General features: G+C 32.9%; 1 protein-coding gene across 4 annotated transcripts in view; it reads left to right on the top strand.

Moving 5' to 3' along the window:
• Positions 1-20,291, top strand: part of Dpyd (dihydropyrimidine dehydrogenase) — an 816,845-nt gene that overhangs the window by 415,828 nt on the left and 380,726 nt on the right. For all 4 annotated transcript variants that reach the window (XM_003478953.5, XM_063254705.1, XM_063254712.1 and 1 more), the window contains one exon: positions 7,778-7,993. In XM_003478953.5, the coding sequence (XP_003479001.2) occupies positions 7,778-7,993 (216 nt within the window). The remainder of the gene's footprint in view (positions 1-7,777; positions 7,994-20,291) is intronic.

Raw genomic sequence — 20,291 nt, 5'->3', positions numbered from 1 at the left:
AATTTTCTTGTTGAAAGAGGAGGAACTTTTGCATGGTATTACCTTAGGTTTCTACATTGCTGCTAGTTGAAGGTGCAGGTAGAGTTTAGATGGAGAAATATCACGTGAATTTGAATTAATATCATTTAATTTTCTAAGCTTGCTGTATACTCATATCATTTTAAAGATCAATATGAACATAGTTCTTCAAAGTGAATAAATGGGATTGTTATTTTGTACAAAATTTTCTGTAGCCTTATATCTTTTCTAAATATTTCATTAATAGTGATTTCTTAAAATAGAGAAATCTTATTTTATGTCATAATTGTATACACTGATCTTAGACCTTTCCGTTGGGGAAGTAAATAATCCAAATTAATTCATACTTTATAATTTTTTTCACTCACTAGTTGTTTCTTCAGAAGTAAAGTAACTGAGCTGGAGTTAATTAATGAGTTAATCCAATTTATGAATTGATCTAGTTTTAAGTATCCCATGGTATTAACTCTTTGCTTTAAAATAATCTCTGAATATGTGCTTGCAAAAAAGCTGTACTCTATGATTCAATCTATTGTGGTCATACCACAGTGGAATACAGAGGAGATGAATAAGCAAAAGTTATTTGTGATTTTAAATAGGATGAAACACAGTGGAGCTAATCATTTTCTTCTCCAATCAAAAGAAACTAGTAAATAATAGTAGCTTTTTTATTTTAAAAATTATCTTAGTTTAAAGAACATTAGGGGAAAATGCATTTGGGATATGTGATTACAGTGGGAGTTGCTTTTCCTCAACAACATAAACACCATTCAAGCAAACATCTCTCCTAAAGTTTCATGGTTCATCCAGGTACAAAAATGAAACCTGCAGTAAAAGTGGTCATGTAATGGTAAATTAAAGGTACTGTGCTGAATGTATGTATGTTAGTCAAATCATCATGAAAACTTTCAGGTTGTATTTCCATTTTTAGCACATTAATATTTTTTAAATGTAAAGCTGATGCTAGATGAGGACAATTTTATATAATATCATGAGTGTAAGCTCTGATTCAGGTCTTTCCATACCATTTGTTAACTGCTTACCTTGTGAAATAGCAGAAAACTGTTTCCTTTGTATGAACCTTGTTACCTTCATCTGTATCTAGAAGGTGAATAGACACTACCTTGAACACCTATGACTTAAATAGAAAGAATACATGCAGAATTCCTATGACTGAAAGGTGCATAAGTACTGCTTACTTATGAAAGGTCATCTTGCCCGGTTTTTAGGATCAATTCAGTATATTACTTTTACAATATTCCTTATTTTTACACAATATGTTGATACATGTCAGAGATGATTCTTCGGAAGTACCTTTTGGAGTTTTTGAGTAGTTTAAACAACATTTTACTCATCTGAACATACCTAAGTCACCAATTTGTTGAATATGATAGACATCTCACACTATTGTGATAAACCCGTAAAACAGAATTCGGGAATAATATTCATATGATCAACTAAGTGACTCAGCCTTCAATATATAGTACAATCTCTTGTAGTGCTTTTAAAGGAACTAATACATAATTCCCACCCCAGGAGAATCTCATGTAATTATTATGATGTCTGTGTGGAGTTGATATCAGGGTTTTTAGATACTCTGCATATTTTCGTATATAGAATAGAAACAAAAAGGCTGCAACAAAGAATACTAGCCATTCTGGATAAGGAAATTGAATGAGGCAGCTGGCAGAGAAACAATGAAGAAATAGACTCATGTGGCTTTCCTTGAGGATTTGTAACCCTTCTTGCAGCACCAGGTGTATTTCCACTTTCCTGTCATGCGATATTTCTTACCCTCGTAATGGCCAACATTTGAGGCTAGCACATGTTGCTTACCATTAGAGAAAGTAAAAGGAAAACACTTTATTATTATAGGCTGGATGGTAGCAAAGCTACTAGGTTGACCAATCTTCATGTCATTTCATATGACTGAACTATAGAATGCATATATTTACATAATACCATAATTTATAAACTCAGTAATTACTTACTATTCCCACTAGGTGGCCCTTTGGAGAATTTTTACCTTAAAACCATGAAATAATGAACTTCTGTATATTTCAAATAAATTCCAAATAACTATTTCATCTATACTGATTGTCACATTCCTGGAAATTGATGTAAAAATAGACAATTACCCAAGATCATTAGCCTAACACATTTAGTAATTTTGTGAGCATCTTTCTGCCAAGTTTCATGTTAAAATTAAATTCAGCAGGAGATGCATGCCTATAAGCATACAAGTAAAGTGTATGATAAGAAAAAACAGTAAGTTTGCTTATGGGGCACAAATGAACTTTCTCAGTGGAGATGACAGCTAGACTGACTGTTGAAGCCTTAATTTGAATTTTCAAGCATTAAAATCAGATAGAACACAATACACCTTCCCCTTATAAAAAATAGCTGAAATGTATACATGCATTCATAATGTGGATTTGTTTGAGAAATTGCACAGAAGTAAATAAACAGAAGCATATGATACATTAAGTAATGGTAGGGGATAAAAGAAAACATAAAGACAAAGAGGAACCCAGATTAAAATCAAGATTATGTAACACTAAGGAGTTTGTGTTGTATTCCATAGATGGTGAAGGCCCTTTTTGTAATTTGCAGATGGGAATAAAATTAGAAAATTTAAGAGTAACCCATATAAATGTAGAACCTATTATAATCTATGTCATCAAGTTAATTTTTGGAAACTGTATTTTAAGTGACTAAGAAGAAGAATGACTAAAACATTAAATTTTGGAGAACTGGTTGAAAGACAGTAGCTAATGTTGCCATTTGGCTTCTGTTTAATCTCCTTTGATCTTAGTGTTTTTTTATAAAATAAAGCTTTTAAAATAGATCATTTCTTTGATTTTTTCTAGTTATATAAATTGTCAATTTTTTGGAATAATAATATAACTGAAAAAATGGATTTAGAACAGTATGTGGTGATAACTAACAAGCATGCTATTTACCTTGATCTTCACTTAATGGTTAGAGTACCACTGCTTCTTTTTGAAAATTGTTTTGTGTATGCTACTGACAAGAAACAGAAGGACACATCAATCAGTGAGATACAATGAACTCACGCATATATAATCAACAGATTTTCAAGGAAAATTCCAAGAATATGCAATGAGAAAAGGAGGGTCATCTTAAAAAATGATGTTGGGGAAACAATATCCACATAGAGACAATTTGAATTTTGATGCTTATCTCACCCCATATACAAAAAAATCAGTTCAAAATAGATTAAATGTTAAATGTAGGACTAGAAAATATGATGAAATGGTTAGAAGCAAACATGGGAGGAAGCTATATAATGTTAGTCTGAGAAAGGATATTTGTGTTTGACTCCCAAAGCACAGGCAACCAAAACAAAAACAGACATGAATATACCAAACTCCAGTGCTTCTGCACAGCAAACAGATGATTAACAATGTATAGAGACAACCTGTGGCATGGAAAAGATATTTGCAAATCTAGAACTATTAAAGAATGAATATCTAAATTATATAAGGAACTAAAATAGCTCCACAACAAGAAAACAAAACAGTGAAGCACAAGGGACTTTAATAGACATTTCTTAGCAGAAGATATGCAAATAGTTTACAAAAAGTTTTAAACATTGATAATCATTGGAGAAATACAAATTGAAACCACCGTGTCATCTCATATATGTAAAATGGCTATTATAAAACGATGAAATATCAAAAATGTTCATGAGGATAAGGAGAAAAGGGAGTCCTTCTGCCCTGTTGATGGGAATGTTAGCATAGCCATTCTACAAAACAAAAAATAAAATTACCATATTATCCAGTAATTGCACTCTAGATATTTACGCTGAAGTTTTGCACTCGGTATTTCAAGGTAATGTCTTTATTCCCATGTTCATAGAAACACTATTATCATAGCCAAGTTATGCAATCATCCAAAGTATGATTCAAGTAAAGCGTGAATCATGAATATGTGGTGCATATTTGGAATGAAATATTATTCAAGATTTAAAAGAAAGAAATTCTTTTATTTGTAATAAATTGGTTGAAACTAAGAAGCAGTATGCTAAATTATGTAAGAAAGGCACGAAGAGAAAATTACTCCATGTACTTATATGTAGAATCCCAACATATCAAACTCTAAAGAGAAAGTAAAATGATAGTCATAGAATCTAAACAGTAGGGTGGGGAAGATGGGAATATGATGGTCAAGGGCTAAAGAATCTCAATCAAATTGGAAGAACCTTTTATAACTATCAGACAGCATGATAAATACAATTAATAGTGTACATTTCAAAACTACTGAGAATAAATTATAAATGTTCTTAGCACAAAATGTTATTTGAGCTAATAGACATTTTAGCTAGGTTGATTTAATTAATGTACATTATATTCATAAATCAAAACCACTTTGTACCACATAGCTACATAAAATTTTAAGTTATCTATTTAGAATAAAAAGCAATTTAAACAATTATTTTAGCATACTCTTAAAGTTACTTGTTTCCTATAAATTAATTTGTGGTCAATTAATTATTGATAATTTTGAAAACAGTCCACAAACATTTTAAAATTAAATGTCCAGAACTCCAATCCTAAGAAATGATTTTGTCTAATATATTATAGTACAACTTTTGTAATAAAAGGATAAAAAAGTATATAACAAACTAGATACACATGTATAATTTTCTCCAAAACTTTGTATTTACATATCATGCTGCCATACTCTTCTTTCTCATAGTACATAAATAACTCCGCTTTCATGATAATCTGTCTTGTCTTCTGTGTTATTTCTGATGCTAGCAAAGCATTTCTTATGGAACTAACGCCTCATGTTGAATACCTATTTTTTTTTATATCTGTTATTTACTAACATTATTGAATGACGAGAAATAGCATCTTATGAAATGGAAAAAATTGGTAGCATATTTATAGATGTTATTTCTGTTTTTTGATATTTCATTTTCATTTTTTTATTAGTCCATGTTTGCATTACATGACGTTTACATTTGGTTCATATACATAACGCATCTCGATTCTTTTTTTCATTACCTTTCCCTCTCCCCACTTCTCCTTATGGCAGAATAGTACTCTACGGTTTGTAAATGACACATTTTGTTTATCCATTTATCTGTTGGTGGAGATATAGACCACTTCCATGATTTAGCTATTATGAAGTACTATAGTATATCTCTAACTCTCAGAACAGTTTTAAGGTTGAATTCGATGTAGGGGCATGCATCCAGAGCTAAAGATGTTGAAATCCCTGGCAAATCTCATTTTGGAGGTTACAACTGGGAGTTTGAAGGAATTAGCTTTGCAATAAGAGCTGAAACTGGAAATTCTTGAGTTTTCTGGCCCAGGCTCTAGATTTCTCCAACTCAGAAAGGTAGTGTAATTTTGGCTTGGCTGTCCTCTGAAGATATCCTCTGAGGTCAGATACACTGGGTCATTTTAGTTCCACACTGAGACAAAGACTCATAAACAAAAACAAACATAGCCCTGCATGTGTAAAAAGCTTGTCCAGTAAAAGTCCAAATTTCTCACACACCCATGAACATCAATAGTATACTTATAAATAAAAATATATTATGTGCAAACCTGTACTCATTTAGAAGAGTTTTGTGTATATGTTTGCACTGTATTTGTTGCTTGCTATAGTGTTTGCCTTTAGTGTTAGTTTTGAAGCTTGCAAAATTTATACAAGACATTTCTTTTCTCAGTGTTAAGGCAATAAGTTTTTTTTTTTTAAGATTTGTAGTGCAGTGCTTTATTTATTCAAAACTACATGAACTAAGTAATCCATGTGGTGTTGCATGTACATACCTGGTATTTGGGCTGTTATCTAATGCCATATATGGTTATAATGTTGATTAATGAAACCTTGTGTCTAATATTAAGGATACTGGATGTTTGAGTGCATAGACATAAAAAAAAGCGGAAACTTCACATAGAGTATACAGGATCATGTGTATTTGTGCTTTTGGTATCAGGTATGAAGGTGCCCAAGTTGTTTCCAAGTTTCTTTATAAGAGAAAAGGACTTTTATGTTTTTCCAGTAATTAACTTAGCTCTATTGTCAGGAAATTCTTCTATAATCAATTCTAAAACTGTCTTGAGTTCATTTAAATTATGATTACAGAAAGCTAACAAAGTGCTATCAGGGATGGTTCTCTTCTACATCCATCTCACATATACCCACATGGATACACATACACACCTTTGTACCTACCTGAAATTATCCTCTTTCCCTATGCTATACATTCTAGCTCTTTGTCTACAGCCTTAGTAGTATTGCAATTTCATGTGAGGACATATAAATTATATTCACAACCACCGCATCAGTACTCAGAAATGTGTCTTGTAGGACTAAGGATGCAGCTGTGTGGTAGAGAGATTGCTTAATATATGTGGGTTTGATCACTAATACCTGAAAGATGAGGGTAAGGAGAGAGCAAAGAAACAAGGGAGGGAGGGAGAAGTGAGGGAGACAGGAGGTTATGGAGGGAAGGAGCCAGAAAGCTAAGTTAAGGGAAGGAATGTATCCCCTGAAATCTAACATCCCTGGCATAGAATGCCTTCCATAACTGAAGCTTGGATGCCATCTGGCACCTTTCTACAAGACCAGAAACACAATAGTCTTTCAATTAGCAAGTGATGCCTATTTACATATTAAGTGAACTTTGTTTGCATTGTAAGTGGTGGAGGGCTAGAAATAATTTCTGTGCAAGTCATGAAAATCTTTATCTACACAAGACACACTCCTATAAAATTAAATTTGCTCAAATAATGTTTCTTTTCAGTGATGATTCACAAAGGAAAGGAGTTCTACTTTGAATTAACTAGGCCTCTCCATTCAGAAACTACTTTGGTTGGGAAAATTCATCCTTTTTATATTCTTCAATATGACTTTGCATTAAGAGATAAACAGAAAAAGAGAGGGAAGGAAATGCAGAAAAGGAAGGAAAGAAACATAATTTAGCAAGCACCTTCCTGGCTACAGTGTGACCTGTATTATGCAATGGAACTGTCATTAAATCATCTCAATAATCCTTCAAGAAAGCATTATTACAGTGCTCATTTAAAAAGGTAAATGTACAGTTTTGAGTGACAGTTGAAGATTTCAGAATACCTCTTTAGTACCTGTTTGGTTACTGAAAACAAAAAAACATGCTAACTCCACTAATGCTCATTAGTGCATTGCCCACTTTCCAAATTAGATGTCTTCCAGTGGCTTATGATTTCCTGAATTTTCCAGTATCCCTATGAGATAGGAAATTAGGCAACCAGGATTCCTACTACTATACTGAAAACTATAAAGTAGAAAAGAGAGGGGCATGTTAGGTGGCCTTCCTAAAATTGCATAAACAGTGGTGAGATTACTGGAAATTGAATGACTCCTGACTTGCTGTTGCCTGTATCTCTGAGTGGTAAGACACTCTCATAAATTAAGTAAAAAGAGGCTGGGTTAATGGAAACAGGGAGATAAATTCTAAAATTATTCCCTTTTGTGTTTGAATCGCCATATTTTTATATGTTTTTTGTTTAGTTGATTTTATTTCTGTTAATAGTCTATACTTTTTTTTAAATTGAAAAAGGATGGTAATTATATATGAATTTGGTTCACTGCTAACTGGCGTTTGGTCACTTTTCATCATTGTAAACAGACAGATGTAATCTATATTCATTCAAATGTTATGTTCATTTTGGTAAAAGATTACATGGATAATTTATATATGATGTAAGTGCAATTATTGGCTGTTTGTCCTTTGCAGTCACAATATGGAGCATCAATTTCTGCCAAGCCTGAACTACCCCTCTTCTATACTCCTATTGATCTGGTGGACCTTAGCGTGGAAATGGCTGGACTGAAGTTTATAAATCCTTTTGGTCTTGCTAGTGCTACTCCAGCTACCAGCACATCAATGATTCGAAGAGCTTTTGAAGCTGGATGGGCCTTTGCCCTGACCAAAACTTTCTCTCTTGATAAGGTAAGAAATTATTTCTGAAGTCATGTTTAAATGCCTGGTGTATATTTTAATTAAGGTATGAATAGTATATTACAATTTTTGACAAAGATGTAATGACTTTTAAATTATTTGACAGCCTATCATTACACATTAGGCCTTAATTTTTTATGTCATCTGTCTCATACAACAGTGTGTATCATATATGTTTTCCATTTTGTATTGTATATGAAGTATCATAATGTAAAAATGATACTTCATTTAATTATCACAAATTTTTGGCTTTTTATTGAATTTGTTTTAGTTGATACAAAAATTTATACACATTAATAGGATACCATATGATATTTTGATACATGTGTACACAATGTAATACTTAAATCAATTTAAATATATTTATCTTCTCATATTTATCATTTCTTTATGATAAAACTTTCAAAATTCTTTCTTTTCACTTTTGCAAATTCGTCAGATTTTTAAAGTCACCCTATTCTGCAATAGCATACCAAAAATACCTCTGTTCAGTTACATCTCAGTAAACATTGGTCAACTTTTCTTTGCCTTGCTCCACTTACTCTTTTCTGCCTCTGGTAATTACCATCGAACTGTAGATCTCTGAGATCAAATGTATTTAACTTTCACATATGAGTGAAATCATGTGGGTATTCATCTTTCTGTGCCTGGTTTATTTCCCCTAATATTAATGATGTCTACTTCCAAGCATGTTGTCTCAAATGATACGTTTTCAACTTTTTATGGCTCAATATTTTTCAGTTACATATGTATATATGAGAAGGAGAGAGACACAAACGCTTAGTTTCTGTGTCTTCGCTACTGTCATCATTGATGAAGGGAGCATAGGAGTGTAGATGTCTTTTTGACATATTGATTTGGTTTCTTTTGGATGTGTCTAGTACTGGGATTCCTAGATTTTGATTGATCTACTTTTATTTCTTTATTTTCATACTATTAATTGGTGATTTTAGAAGTGTTTAAATGAAGACATGTATATGACTCAAATCAAAGTTATGGTGACAGTTGATTTGATTTGCAAATTTCCTGAGATTTAATTCATGTAAAGATAGATCTCTCATTATGGTCTACTGATGTTGGAAATAAGTTTCTTGATGAATTTTTGAAAATCTTCCACAAAAGCATTTCCCCCAAAACATATATCCTGAGTTTCATGTGTCATGTTGACTTTGTACTCATACAAGAAGTGAATATACTTATCAGAAAATGAACTGCATATTAAAGTTGAAATTGATTCTTTAAAGTACACAAATCATATAAATGCATGTTTTCAAAGTAGTGATTCATCCTTATACTTCTTAAATTAGAAAATAGCAGATGACTCTGGCATCTTTTGACCATTTATTGATAAAATTGTAGTTGTTTAACCTTTCAATGTATTTAGCATTAGCTGGTAGTTAGTAATAATTAATGTATATGAATTTATGAATCTAGCAACTAAGAAAAGAGTATCATTATTTAAATCAGCCTTATCCTTAGGCAAAGAAAATAATAGAGAACAAACATGCCCCATTAAGCACATTCTCTCCCTCTTTTTTCTCTTACGGGATCAATAGCTGGCATTATTATAGCTAAAACATTACAGCTGTCTTATTCTGATAGCTTTACAAGATGCTATACATAAGTGTGATCAAGAAAATTTAGAGATTCCTTAAAAGTTACAAAAGTCAAGTTAATACAGGAAAAATATAAAGATTTCTACATTTAAATATCAGAAGAGGGGTTCCTTATCCAAATAAATTGAATATTTAGAAATATTTTCATTAAACAAAGTGTAAAAAACACCAGAGTAGACTTGATTCAGATTAGAATCTCATGAGTCAGTTGTTTACAGTCTTGTAGAATATTAATAGTGTATTTGTCTTTGTTTCAATTCATCCTTTAAGGATTAGTGGTAAGCTGTAATCAAGTGTTTAATCTGTTGTGGAAAACAGTCTCAAATAGCATTTAATGATTATATTAGTCATGCTATTTTAAATGCATATAGGTAAACAGAAATAGTTGGTTAATCAGGAATAAATGAAGAACTCAGGCAATAAAAAGATACTTGCTTTAAAATTTTCTGTTTTCTTTGCTTATAAAAAAATTGAATTCTGATTAATCAGAAACATGTCTTCTCTCTGTCGGTGACAGGCATTGATTTGTGATCCTGTGTCTTTCAGTAGCCTCGGAGCAGCTTCCTTAATAGGATCACCAGCAGAAACAAATGTGGAGGCTAATTTCTTTTTTTTTCTCCTTTTTTGCTAACTTCTTTCTAAACATCAAGTCTGAATTAGAGCTATCAATTCAAAAGTCTGTGATAAATAAGGGACCTTTTCAGAACTCCTGTATTTCTTACTTTGGTATTAGTTGCAAAAACAGTGTACAAAAACTATTTTAAGAAACATATTTGTGCAGATTATAATAACAAATAATGATGCCACCTTATATTTATATAAAGCCATCTACAAAAATGATTACTTCCTGAATATGAGTATATAGAATAGTCCATTTGCCTTACACAGAACTCTGTTTGGTTTTCTTATATTGTCCCTAACTAGCAATTAAACCTGCTTTGAATATAAAATTGCACATTAAGAACTTCTGTGCTTTCTCATTGATGTAATGTAATATAAAACATTTGATGCATTTTTCCCACAATCTTTCACCAAAAGCATCTATTAAAATATTATATGTACTATATATTTGTGTGACATTATAACATACCAACTGAGATTATCTGTTATAATTTATTATGCAAATTCAAGAATCTATTTTAAATGTATTAAAATTTCGAATCTTGACATTTGAAATGTGGATGATTTTAATATGTCAAAGGTTAGTCTATGGAGTTTTGTTATCATATGAAATATTAATATTTCATAATACAGTTGTGATGAAGTACAATTTGCCGAGCCTGCATATGATAAAGAAATTAAATGCTTATCAAGGGAGTTCAGTAAAAATTAGAGCCCTGCCTGAACATCTGCTGGAAATTTTATTATCCTGTCCTACTGACAGTGTGGCTCCCTTGTTTTTCTAGATTGACAGCTGAATATTGCACTGATTTCTGCAGCAAATTCGTTTAGGTGAACTTTGTTTCCCTTTTTTTATTTTTTTGGAAGAGTTCAAAACATACTTTTGATTTTCATCGTATATTTTTTATACTCTTGACATTTGTAGGTGCCAGATTGAGGTCTAATACGCTGTAGCAACGATAGACCATTGACTTACAGTGAAATGCCAGTTGATATCTCAGTAAACAGAAATATTATTATTCTTTGCAGTGTAGTCTGTATAAAAGCTGTATGTGCTTTCTTTAGGGAGGCAAATAATCAGATTTTTAATGTCAAATATAAAAAGATCTATGTTTGCTTTTGTGTTAAATAACATCAAAGGTTTTTATTAACTATATTCGTCTTTTACAAATCAGTCTAAGAATGTCCTAAAATCACCAGTCTGTGTTTTTTTGAGATTCTATTTATATTTTATAAGAATAATAAAATGATACTTAAAACAGAAATAAAAAATGATTTTTCTTTATAAATATATATTGGGTTCAAGTTTAAATATAAAAGGTTGCAGAGAAATCAACCTGTCAGGCTTGATTAAAGCTAAATTATCATGACAAAACAGAGAAGTGCTCTGTTTAACTGGTAATATTAGAAAGGGTTTTGACATCACATAAAATAAATCCTTGACCTGTGTTCACATTATATTGATAGGACAGATAAAAAAAATTTTCTTTTATTAATCATTTCCATAAATTTTGTACTGTCAGAGAGAACTACATAATGTGTGTGTATATAATGTGTGACTATTAATAAGAAATTACCTTGAATGATTATATTTTGTCATAATAAATCTGGTGATTAGGTAAGTGTACAGTGAGTTTCTTTGAATACTGAAAACCAGAAACCAACATATGTTTAAAGTTCTTCATTATTTCTTTAAAGTCAAAGTATTGATTATAGTTCTTTCTGTAAAATATAGCCTCATACCACATAGCACAATGCTTAGTTTATAAAAAGGATTTGATAAATGTTTTATAAATATTCTTGGTTAAATGAATTAATAAATGAATAAATAGATTTGGCACCAGCATATTGAGTTATTTTTCCAGTCATATGAACAGGTAGTTAACACATAAAACAATTGACTATTCTGAGTATTGATCTCAATCAAAGGAGAATATATTGGCCAAGTTAAAATTTTTCGTATCCTGTGTTGCTTTGTATATTGCATCTATGTCTGTCTAAAAATGAAAATGTCAGTGGAATTTCTACATGCTTACATTGTATCTTAAGAATTGAGGTATTGAATAACTATTTAAAATTGAATTCAAATGTGATTTAGAAAATAGTAAGAATCAGAAATGTCAAGAAAGGACTAAAAATCATCTGGTCCAAGCTATATAAGCTCAACCACAAATAGTCCTGATGGAAAAAAATTAACCTATTCATGAATGTGAGGGATGTACTAGATCTTTAAAGCCATTCAGGCTGGTATATCTATGGAAAGATCTATTTTAAAGATTTATCTGTTTTATGAACCCCAGCTTAGCTTTCTCGTAACTTTCATCCATGTTTTATGTATAATTTTGCCCTCTGAGACATCATGGAATAAATTAGTGTAAATTACTAATACAAATGAATTGTTGATTTTTAAATTCAGTGTGTTTTTCCTGAAGTAATAAATACTTTAGAGAAAGACTAACAAATATTGATAGGAAGATTGGAGAATTTTGGCCAGCTAGATTCCACTCTTCATTCAAAACCACATGTAAACAGGTATCTTGGATAATTGTTAAATATTATAAGGTATTGTTGTCCCTTTTGTTATTAGTTTTATGTACTTTGTTCATTACAATGTATTTAGTGCTTCAAATATTCAGGCTAAATGTTTTTCATAAGTTTTATGACTTAATCCTTATAATATTCCTAGAAGCTAGACAGTTTTTATCAGATTAAATAATAACCTGAGAAAGTTAATTAAATTGCCCAGGATTTAATGCAAAATTATCTGTGTGTCTTTGTGCTGGTAATCATGTTCCTTGACAGTGTAGGTCAAGCTTTTATGGACAGGTCTTCAGCTTCAAAATAATTATGTCTGTGGAGATCATTTGTACATTTGCAGATTTGTGGGTACCTAAGGACTGGAAAGAGGTTCTCACAGATACAAGTAAACTCTCAGATAGAATTATTGTAGTTGCTGATATGGTTCAGCCTTACTTTTTTGTCTCTTTATAATCTCTTTTATCTTATGGTACCTCATCGTCAAAAAGGATAGCTTGAGCTTGTTCATAATGTGGCCGTCTTTGCAGAGACGAGCATAAATTAGAGACCTGTTAAGCATCCCCAGTCACTTCCACCATATTCTCTTGTTGAAAGTAAGTGTTGAGATTGGCTTTTATTCAAGAAATGGGTAAATACATCACTAATGATGAGAAGACTTGTGAAATTATATTCATAAAAATAGAGACATGAATACACATTGTTGCCACTTTTGCAAATGGTTCTAACTTGCTATCTTGTAATACTAGATCACATTTGTCATGTACAAAAGGCATCCATACCTTTCTAAGATACATGAAATGTCATCAAATTGTGACCTTAGGTTTTAACATCCATGATATTTTCATACATTAGGCTCAAGTGAAACTGATTCGTTATAAAGGATTTAGTGTGTATCCAGGATTCTTTGAAATAGAAAGAGATTATTTCCCCATAAAACCAATATAAAATAATATAATCAACAGGACATCTGGAGAAGGAGGTGTCATATATATTTATATCAGACCCCCAAAATGAGACTAACTGCCATGTATCAAAAACATATACTGAGAGATGGGAGGGGAAAGGGACAAGAGAAATAAGATATGTTATATTCATGTACAAACTCCTCACAATATATGTAATTATTATGTGCTGCAAACATGTATTAATAGATAAGTATGCATATAATTAATAAAAAGTAAGTGAATAATAACAAAATAAAGAGATCCACACTACGTATTCTCATTCAGAAACAGTAAATGAAGAACATACAGCAACCACTTTGTCTGTAAGATTTTGAAATTCAGTTTGGTTCATAGTTTCACAGCTTTTATCGCTAAGGATAGAGGCTGCTTTGTGCTAAGGCTCCAGGTTTTCTTGATAGTGATTCTTTAACTATCTGATCCACTATCACCTCTCCCCTCTGAGCTGTTGACACAGTTATTCCCTGGTCACTGACCCCGTACATGGCCAATGATGTTCCGTGTAGGAGGTCGAGGAGATTTCTCAGCATGTTTCTGTGTACAGAAAGTTATGGTTCCCTATTCTCCCTTTACTTTGAATTGTACTTTCTCATTCCAACTCATGGTGATATCAAAATAAACTCTCCTAATTTGCTTTAAATCTGTTAAGTGCTCACTCATGCTGCATTATGAAACAGACTTCTTTCTGCCTTAGGTAACATATGTCTTGTTGCTGTGGCGCAATGTCCTTAAGAATCTTTGAATCCCTGTTTTTCTTTGGAGATTTTACCAAGGCCTGCTTACATTTTTCTGAACTCTTATCAGTCTTTCTACCGCATTCTTGATGTGATCTTTGAGAATCTTTTTGTATCTAGGAGCAACTAATAATGAAGTATAGCTTTGTTTTCTAACCCATCAAGATCTGAGCTCTTTTGACTTTCCATATGTTTAGCTTAACAAATTAAATATACTCTTCTTGGCTTTTCTACCTCTTACACCTTATGATACTGGAGTAGAAACACTAAACTGATACTTTTATGATCCTTTCTAGAGATTTTCTTAGTCAGATCTACACATGCATTTTCTGTTTTCTAAATTATCATTAGCCAACCTTCTTTAAAATTTTGCTGTCACCATATAATGTAATCTGTTCTTTTCCCAGCCTTCAATGAACTTATTTACACAACATGATTTTTCTCATTTGTGCATTTGCAGTCACTTGACATTCTGCTTTGGTGGTGGGTTGTGGCTGTCTCTGATAGCTTAATTCACATACCAGGGTCCTCAGCTGTTATGACTAGACTTTTATTTCCATATGGTTTCTTCTTCAATGAGAACACACAGTACTTGTTATCAGTGTAGAAGTGCTATTTCCAAAAAAGCAAGAGGAGGAATTGCAGTCCTTTGGGAACTGAAGTGCTGTCATTGTGCAATATGATTTTCATCGTATTCTATGTGTCAAGCAAGTCACAAGGCAAGATCAGAATGAAAGTTTGGCAATGGCTGTTCCCATCAGAAGACTTATATCTACCGTGTTGGGGTTTGAACCAAGATTGTTGATACAAATCTAAGTTTTAATAATTCATTCTTTCAGAAATTCATTACTTTAGCTCTAAACTGAATGAGTGTTCTGGAGAAGTAGGATTCAACTTGAATAGGTATGCAGGAAGCTTTCCTTTGCTGGCAGTGTGGCACTTGTGGATGCTTGTATTTCTATAAAGAAACACAAACTGTATAGAATTATAAGGAGAGCAAGAGGAATGAGAGGAGAGGAGAAAAGAGGGGAGTGAGGGAGAGATTGAGAGTAAGAAACAGAAATGAAGGAGGGGAGGGAGAAAGAACAAAACAGCATTTTGACTTGAAACCATTTGAGAATCCAGTGGTTCACTGCCATTTTCCCTATCATTTTTCTCCTGCCATACTGGCCCTCTTTCTAATTCTCTGAGATGGCACTTGGCATCTTATCTTGGGACTTCTTACTTATGTTGCTTGGGTTTTACTATGTCTGGAATGCTGTGCCTTTGGATCTTTATTTGATTGGCTCTTGCTTCACACTTGGTTCTCAGATCATTGGTTACTTCCTCAGAGAAGCCTTGCCAACCATTCAAAACTCAGTGGCATGCTCGTTTTGCCAACACATATACTCAAACAAAACTCAAGTCTCTCTATGCCACATTACCCTAGTTGTTTTGTTTTCTAAATCTCCTCATCAGTATATAAAATTATCATGCTCTTGATCATTTATTTGTTTACTTATTTTTTTTGTGCTAGCCACTTAAAGTAGACTCTGTAAGAAGGATATTATCTCTTTTGTTCAATTGGCATGCCCACTGCCAAAAAAACATCTGACAGATAAGTAGATAGAAAGGACGCAATACATACCTGTTAGATGAATGAATAATTACAGGATTCTATTTTGTACCGCAATTCTACATGACAGCTCTTCAGTTACTTCGAGACAGCTCTCATGTCCTATCCATAAGTCTTTTCTTTTTCCTTTCTAAATAGTCCTGATTTCCCATAATAAGATTTTCAGACTTTGTATCATGTACGTTGTCTCTTCTCCCATGTGGATTTCAAGAAACTTGTTTCGATCCACATTATCTTAATTGAGAGGAAGTTGTGCCTGCATTTGTAGAACCTCCACAAATTGTTCTCACCTATCAGCCAGACAAGAATGAAGAGTAACAGTTCAGAATTATACATGCCAAAAATAATATTTAAAGCTGAAAATTTCTTGAAAATATTTTATCATATTTTAAAGCCTAGCTAATTTTCTTTGTATTACTGTACAGACCATCATAATAACTTAAGTGATTGGTTATGGAAGGTCTTAGTACAAGTAATGATCTGTATTTTTAAAACATTATTGCATTTATTTATTTCATTATTATTAAAAAATTTCTACAACATTACATCATGAAATTCTATTAGGCAATACATGTGTAATGGTCCAGTGTATTATTTTCAGTGCTGTCATTCCATCTTTGAGATTATTTTTTTTTATTGTGTAACATTGTTCCCCTGATATATACTTGTACATTAACTAAACAAATACCATGAAGAATAATCTGCAAGGTTTAATTCCAAAATGTGTACTGTGCTAATAGTTGGTCACTTGTCTAGATTAATTATTATTTACATTTATTTTGTTGAAATTCATAAAATTGACTTATTCTCATAATGAATGAGTTTAATGAATGAGTTCTGTGCACAGCTCTTATGTACCCTTATCCTAATCTCTTCAACAACAGCAAAAAAATGAATATATATACATGATGGTACACTCATTCACTTGTGTGTGCACATTCAGTATTTAAGATAGATTTTCCAAGTTAGACTCTAATAAACACAGTATTGTCTTTTCTCAAAGTTCTAAATTAATCTGTTGGCTAGCTTACCATATTTGCCAGATGTAGTTTGTTAAATAGAAAATGTAAATCAAGATGTTTTCAAACACAAGTTAATGAATATATATCAAAATATTAAGTAAAAATCTTTTAATTGTAGCCAGAATGATATTTTTAAACATTTATAATATTAAAGTTATTTATATTGCTCCAAATCATTTTTTACATTTTATTTCAATTTTGCATTAGTTAACTATGAAGCAGACTAATCAGTTTTCTATTATCATTACATCTTCACCTCTTTTCCATTTCAAGTTGTAATTTCAAACTTGTTAATTAATCATTTTGGTAGAATGGGCAAGTTGAGATTCAAATAGACTTTTTAATACTATAAATTGACATCAACAATTTTGATCTGGATTAGTTGATGTACGAACCTACCTTGTAATGGAAAATACCTTTCATTTATTGTTTCTTTCTTGCTCACAGTTTCTTTCCCTCTGTGCTTCCCTCCTATTCCCTCCTCGATTCTTTCCTTCTCTTCCCTTCCTTTCCTTTCTCCCTGCTTCCCTCCCTCTCTTTTAAAGCAACTGTTAGTGTTAAGGTTAATGAAAAATGCTCATAAATACGGCTAATGGAAATTTCTTTAAAGTATGGTTCTGCTGCTTAAGAAACTAATGTTGCTCCTGCCTTCTTTCATATTATTCTTTTGCAGATTTTAAATTTAACTGGTTGGAAATCTCCATATTCTGGATATTTCTAAGTGATAGTCTTTGGCCAGCATTAACATGGATTAAATCCATACTACTTTCTTTACCTTTGTGTAGTGAGCTGTATTTTCCTTCACTTTTTAAAAACAAAAATAATTTCACATATGACACGTATCTGTATGTAAAAATCCATAGTCATGAAAGTGTCACACATATTTAAATTTTAGTACAGTATCTCACTAAATGGATAAGTTGTTTAAAAAAAAAAAACAGGAAAGGCCTACCACACTAAGATTGTAAATGTCATTGTATAGTTATCAGAGAACATGAAGAGGCTGTAAGTGGGAAATTTAATTAATTCTATTTGGAAGTTACTGTTAATTGTAATATAATCACCATTCACTATTTTAATAATAATTTTCATGTCTCTCCTCATCAAACTCTTTTCTGAGAGAATCAACTTCAACAGTATGTTTTTGTTAGAATCATGTACATTTTAGTTTTACCATTCTTCATTTAAAAGAAGACATTTTTTGCTAACCTAATAATAAAAGATCACTGATAACCCAAGGCTTCTGTGGCTACATTAATATTGTTCTTTTCATATACTGAACTTTTATAGAATTTCATTGAACTGACATAAGATAGTATAGATTCTTTAAAAGTTTGTCTTTTGAGCTTCTGGGAGAACATGGCGGACAGATAACAGCTACTACGGAGGCTCTCTGAAAGACTCGGCTCAGAAGTCAGGAAGAGTGTGGAGTAAGGAGACATAAGCTGATGGAGATATGCTCTGCTGACTCAGGAACGAACTGGGCTGAGAGAAACCAACTTGGAATGCAGTCCTGGTGCTCAAACAGGAACAGAAAAGCCTCAGTGTGGAGGCTGGAGCCCACGCCATTGGAAGCCGCGATTTGGGTTTCCCGCCGCGCGGCGGCTGCCTCTACATCAGTTCGGCAAGGAGAGAGACGCGCGGAAGCTCTGAGAACGGGAATCTGCGAACAGAGTCGAAAACAGGATGGGCAGGGAGGCGTGCACTGACTTTGGTGAGGTGAGTGAGAGAAACTGACACTCTACCGCAGTTTGACTCCAGAGGAGGACATTCTGGGCCCGGGCAGTCCTGCGGGAGCAGGGCGCGGTGGCAACTTCAGCCACACACCCCCCTCTCAGGCGGGATTGGTGAAAAGTGCCTAGCCTACGTGACACTGCTGGCGGACCCAGTAGGCTAGCCCAACCCAGATCCCAGAGCCTGACAGTGGCCAGGAGGGACAGGCCCCACGTAGACTGCCTGGTCTGGAACTTCCTGGTGTGCTGCGGTGGGTGGGAACACCTAACCGGCGCAATTAAATCAGGCTGTGGCTGACAGGGAGAGAAGCTGGGCCTCCTATGTAAGCTTGCATATATAAGGAACAGAGAATATGGGAGGAGGCAGCAACAAGAAAGGCTCCTCAGCCCCCAATTCTGAGAAACAAGTAATAGCGGACACCACACCAACAGACATAAAGCACCATATAGAGAGCCTCATAGATCATTCAGGAATGAAGTTATCAATGACCTGAAGCTAGAAGTATGCAGAATAGTTGAGAAATGCTAAGTACCACCCAAGAAAAAACAGATGGTGGAATGGAAGAACAGAAAAAGAGGGGAGAATTATTTGATGGAGAAAACAGAGAAAGCATAGAATACGTGAAGCAGGTTCAAAGGGACTACCAAGAAACTAAGAAGTCTATCGAAAACTGGCATAACAGCTTGAAAGAAACTAAGGACAGACTATCTGAACTGGAGGACAGATTTGTAATATGGGAGAATGAAATGAAAAACTTCTTAAAAATAACAAAGAAACAAACAGCAATAATACAAAGACAAGAAGATGATAAGAGGATCCATAACTTAAGGATTAAGAACATAAAAGAAGAAGTAGGGACACAAACAAATGAACTACAAAAGCTACTCACAGAAATAATCCAGGAGAATTTTCCTAATTTAGCAAAAGGTAAAGATACTCAGATGTATGAGGCATACAGGACCCCGGATCTTGCAAGTGAAGGAGTCCATAACTACCTGTGATTGACAGCGCCTCTGTTGTGCTTAAAATGACAGTTTGATTTTAGAGCATAACATACCATTCAACAATATTATGAATAGTAAATTGATAAATGCTACTACCAAGTGAAAACTGCTTACTCTCATAGATAAATATAATTTGGTACATCTAATATTCTTCAAGGAACAAACTTTTTAAAAAATAAACTTTTTTTACAGGACCTTTAAAAATCCTTCTTGTCACTTTGAAACTCTCCTATGTGTGTGTGTGTTTGTGTGTGTGTGTGTGTGTGTATGTGTTTTAAGAATCTTTGATCATAGCTTATTTCCTTACACAATATATGAGAACTATTTGTGTGATTTAGCTTTTTTGTGCTGAGATTTTTTTGCCTTTCCTCTTTAATACAGTTTAAAATGAACTCACATCAACTTACTTTAAAAGGGCCTTTAATTATCACAGAAAAATCTTG

The sequence above is a fragment of the Cavia porcellus genome, unplaced genomic scaffold (genome assembly GCF_034190915.1).
Source record: "Cavia porcellus strain 051 isolate PalLab524CR breed Dunkin Hartley unplaced genomic scaffold, mCavPor4.1 scaffold_1, whole genome shotgun sequence".
Taxonomy (NCBI): Eukaryota; Metazoa; Chordata; class Mammalia; order Rodentia; family Caviidae; genus Cavia; species Cavia porcellus.
This window is presented reverse-complemented; position numbering and strand designations above follow the sequence as displayed.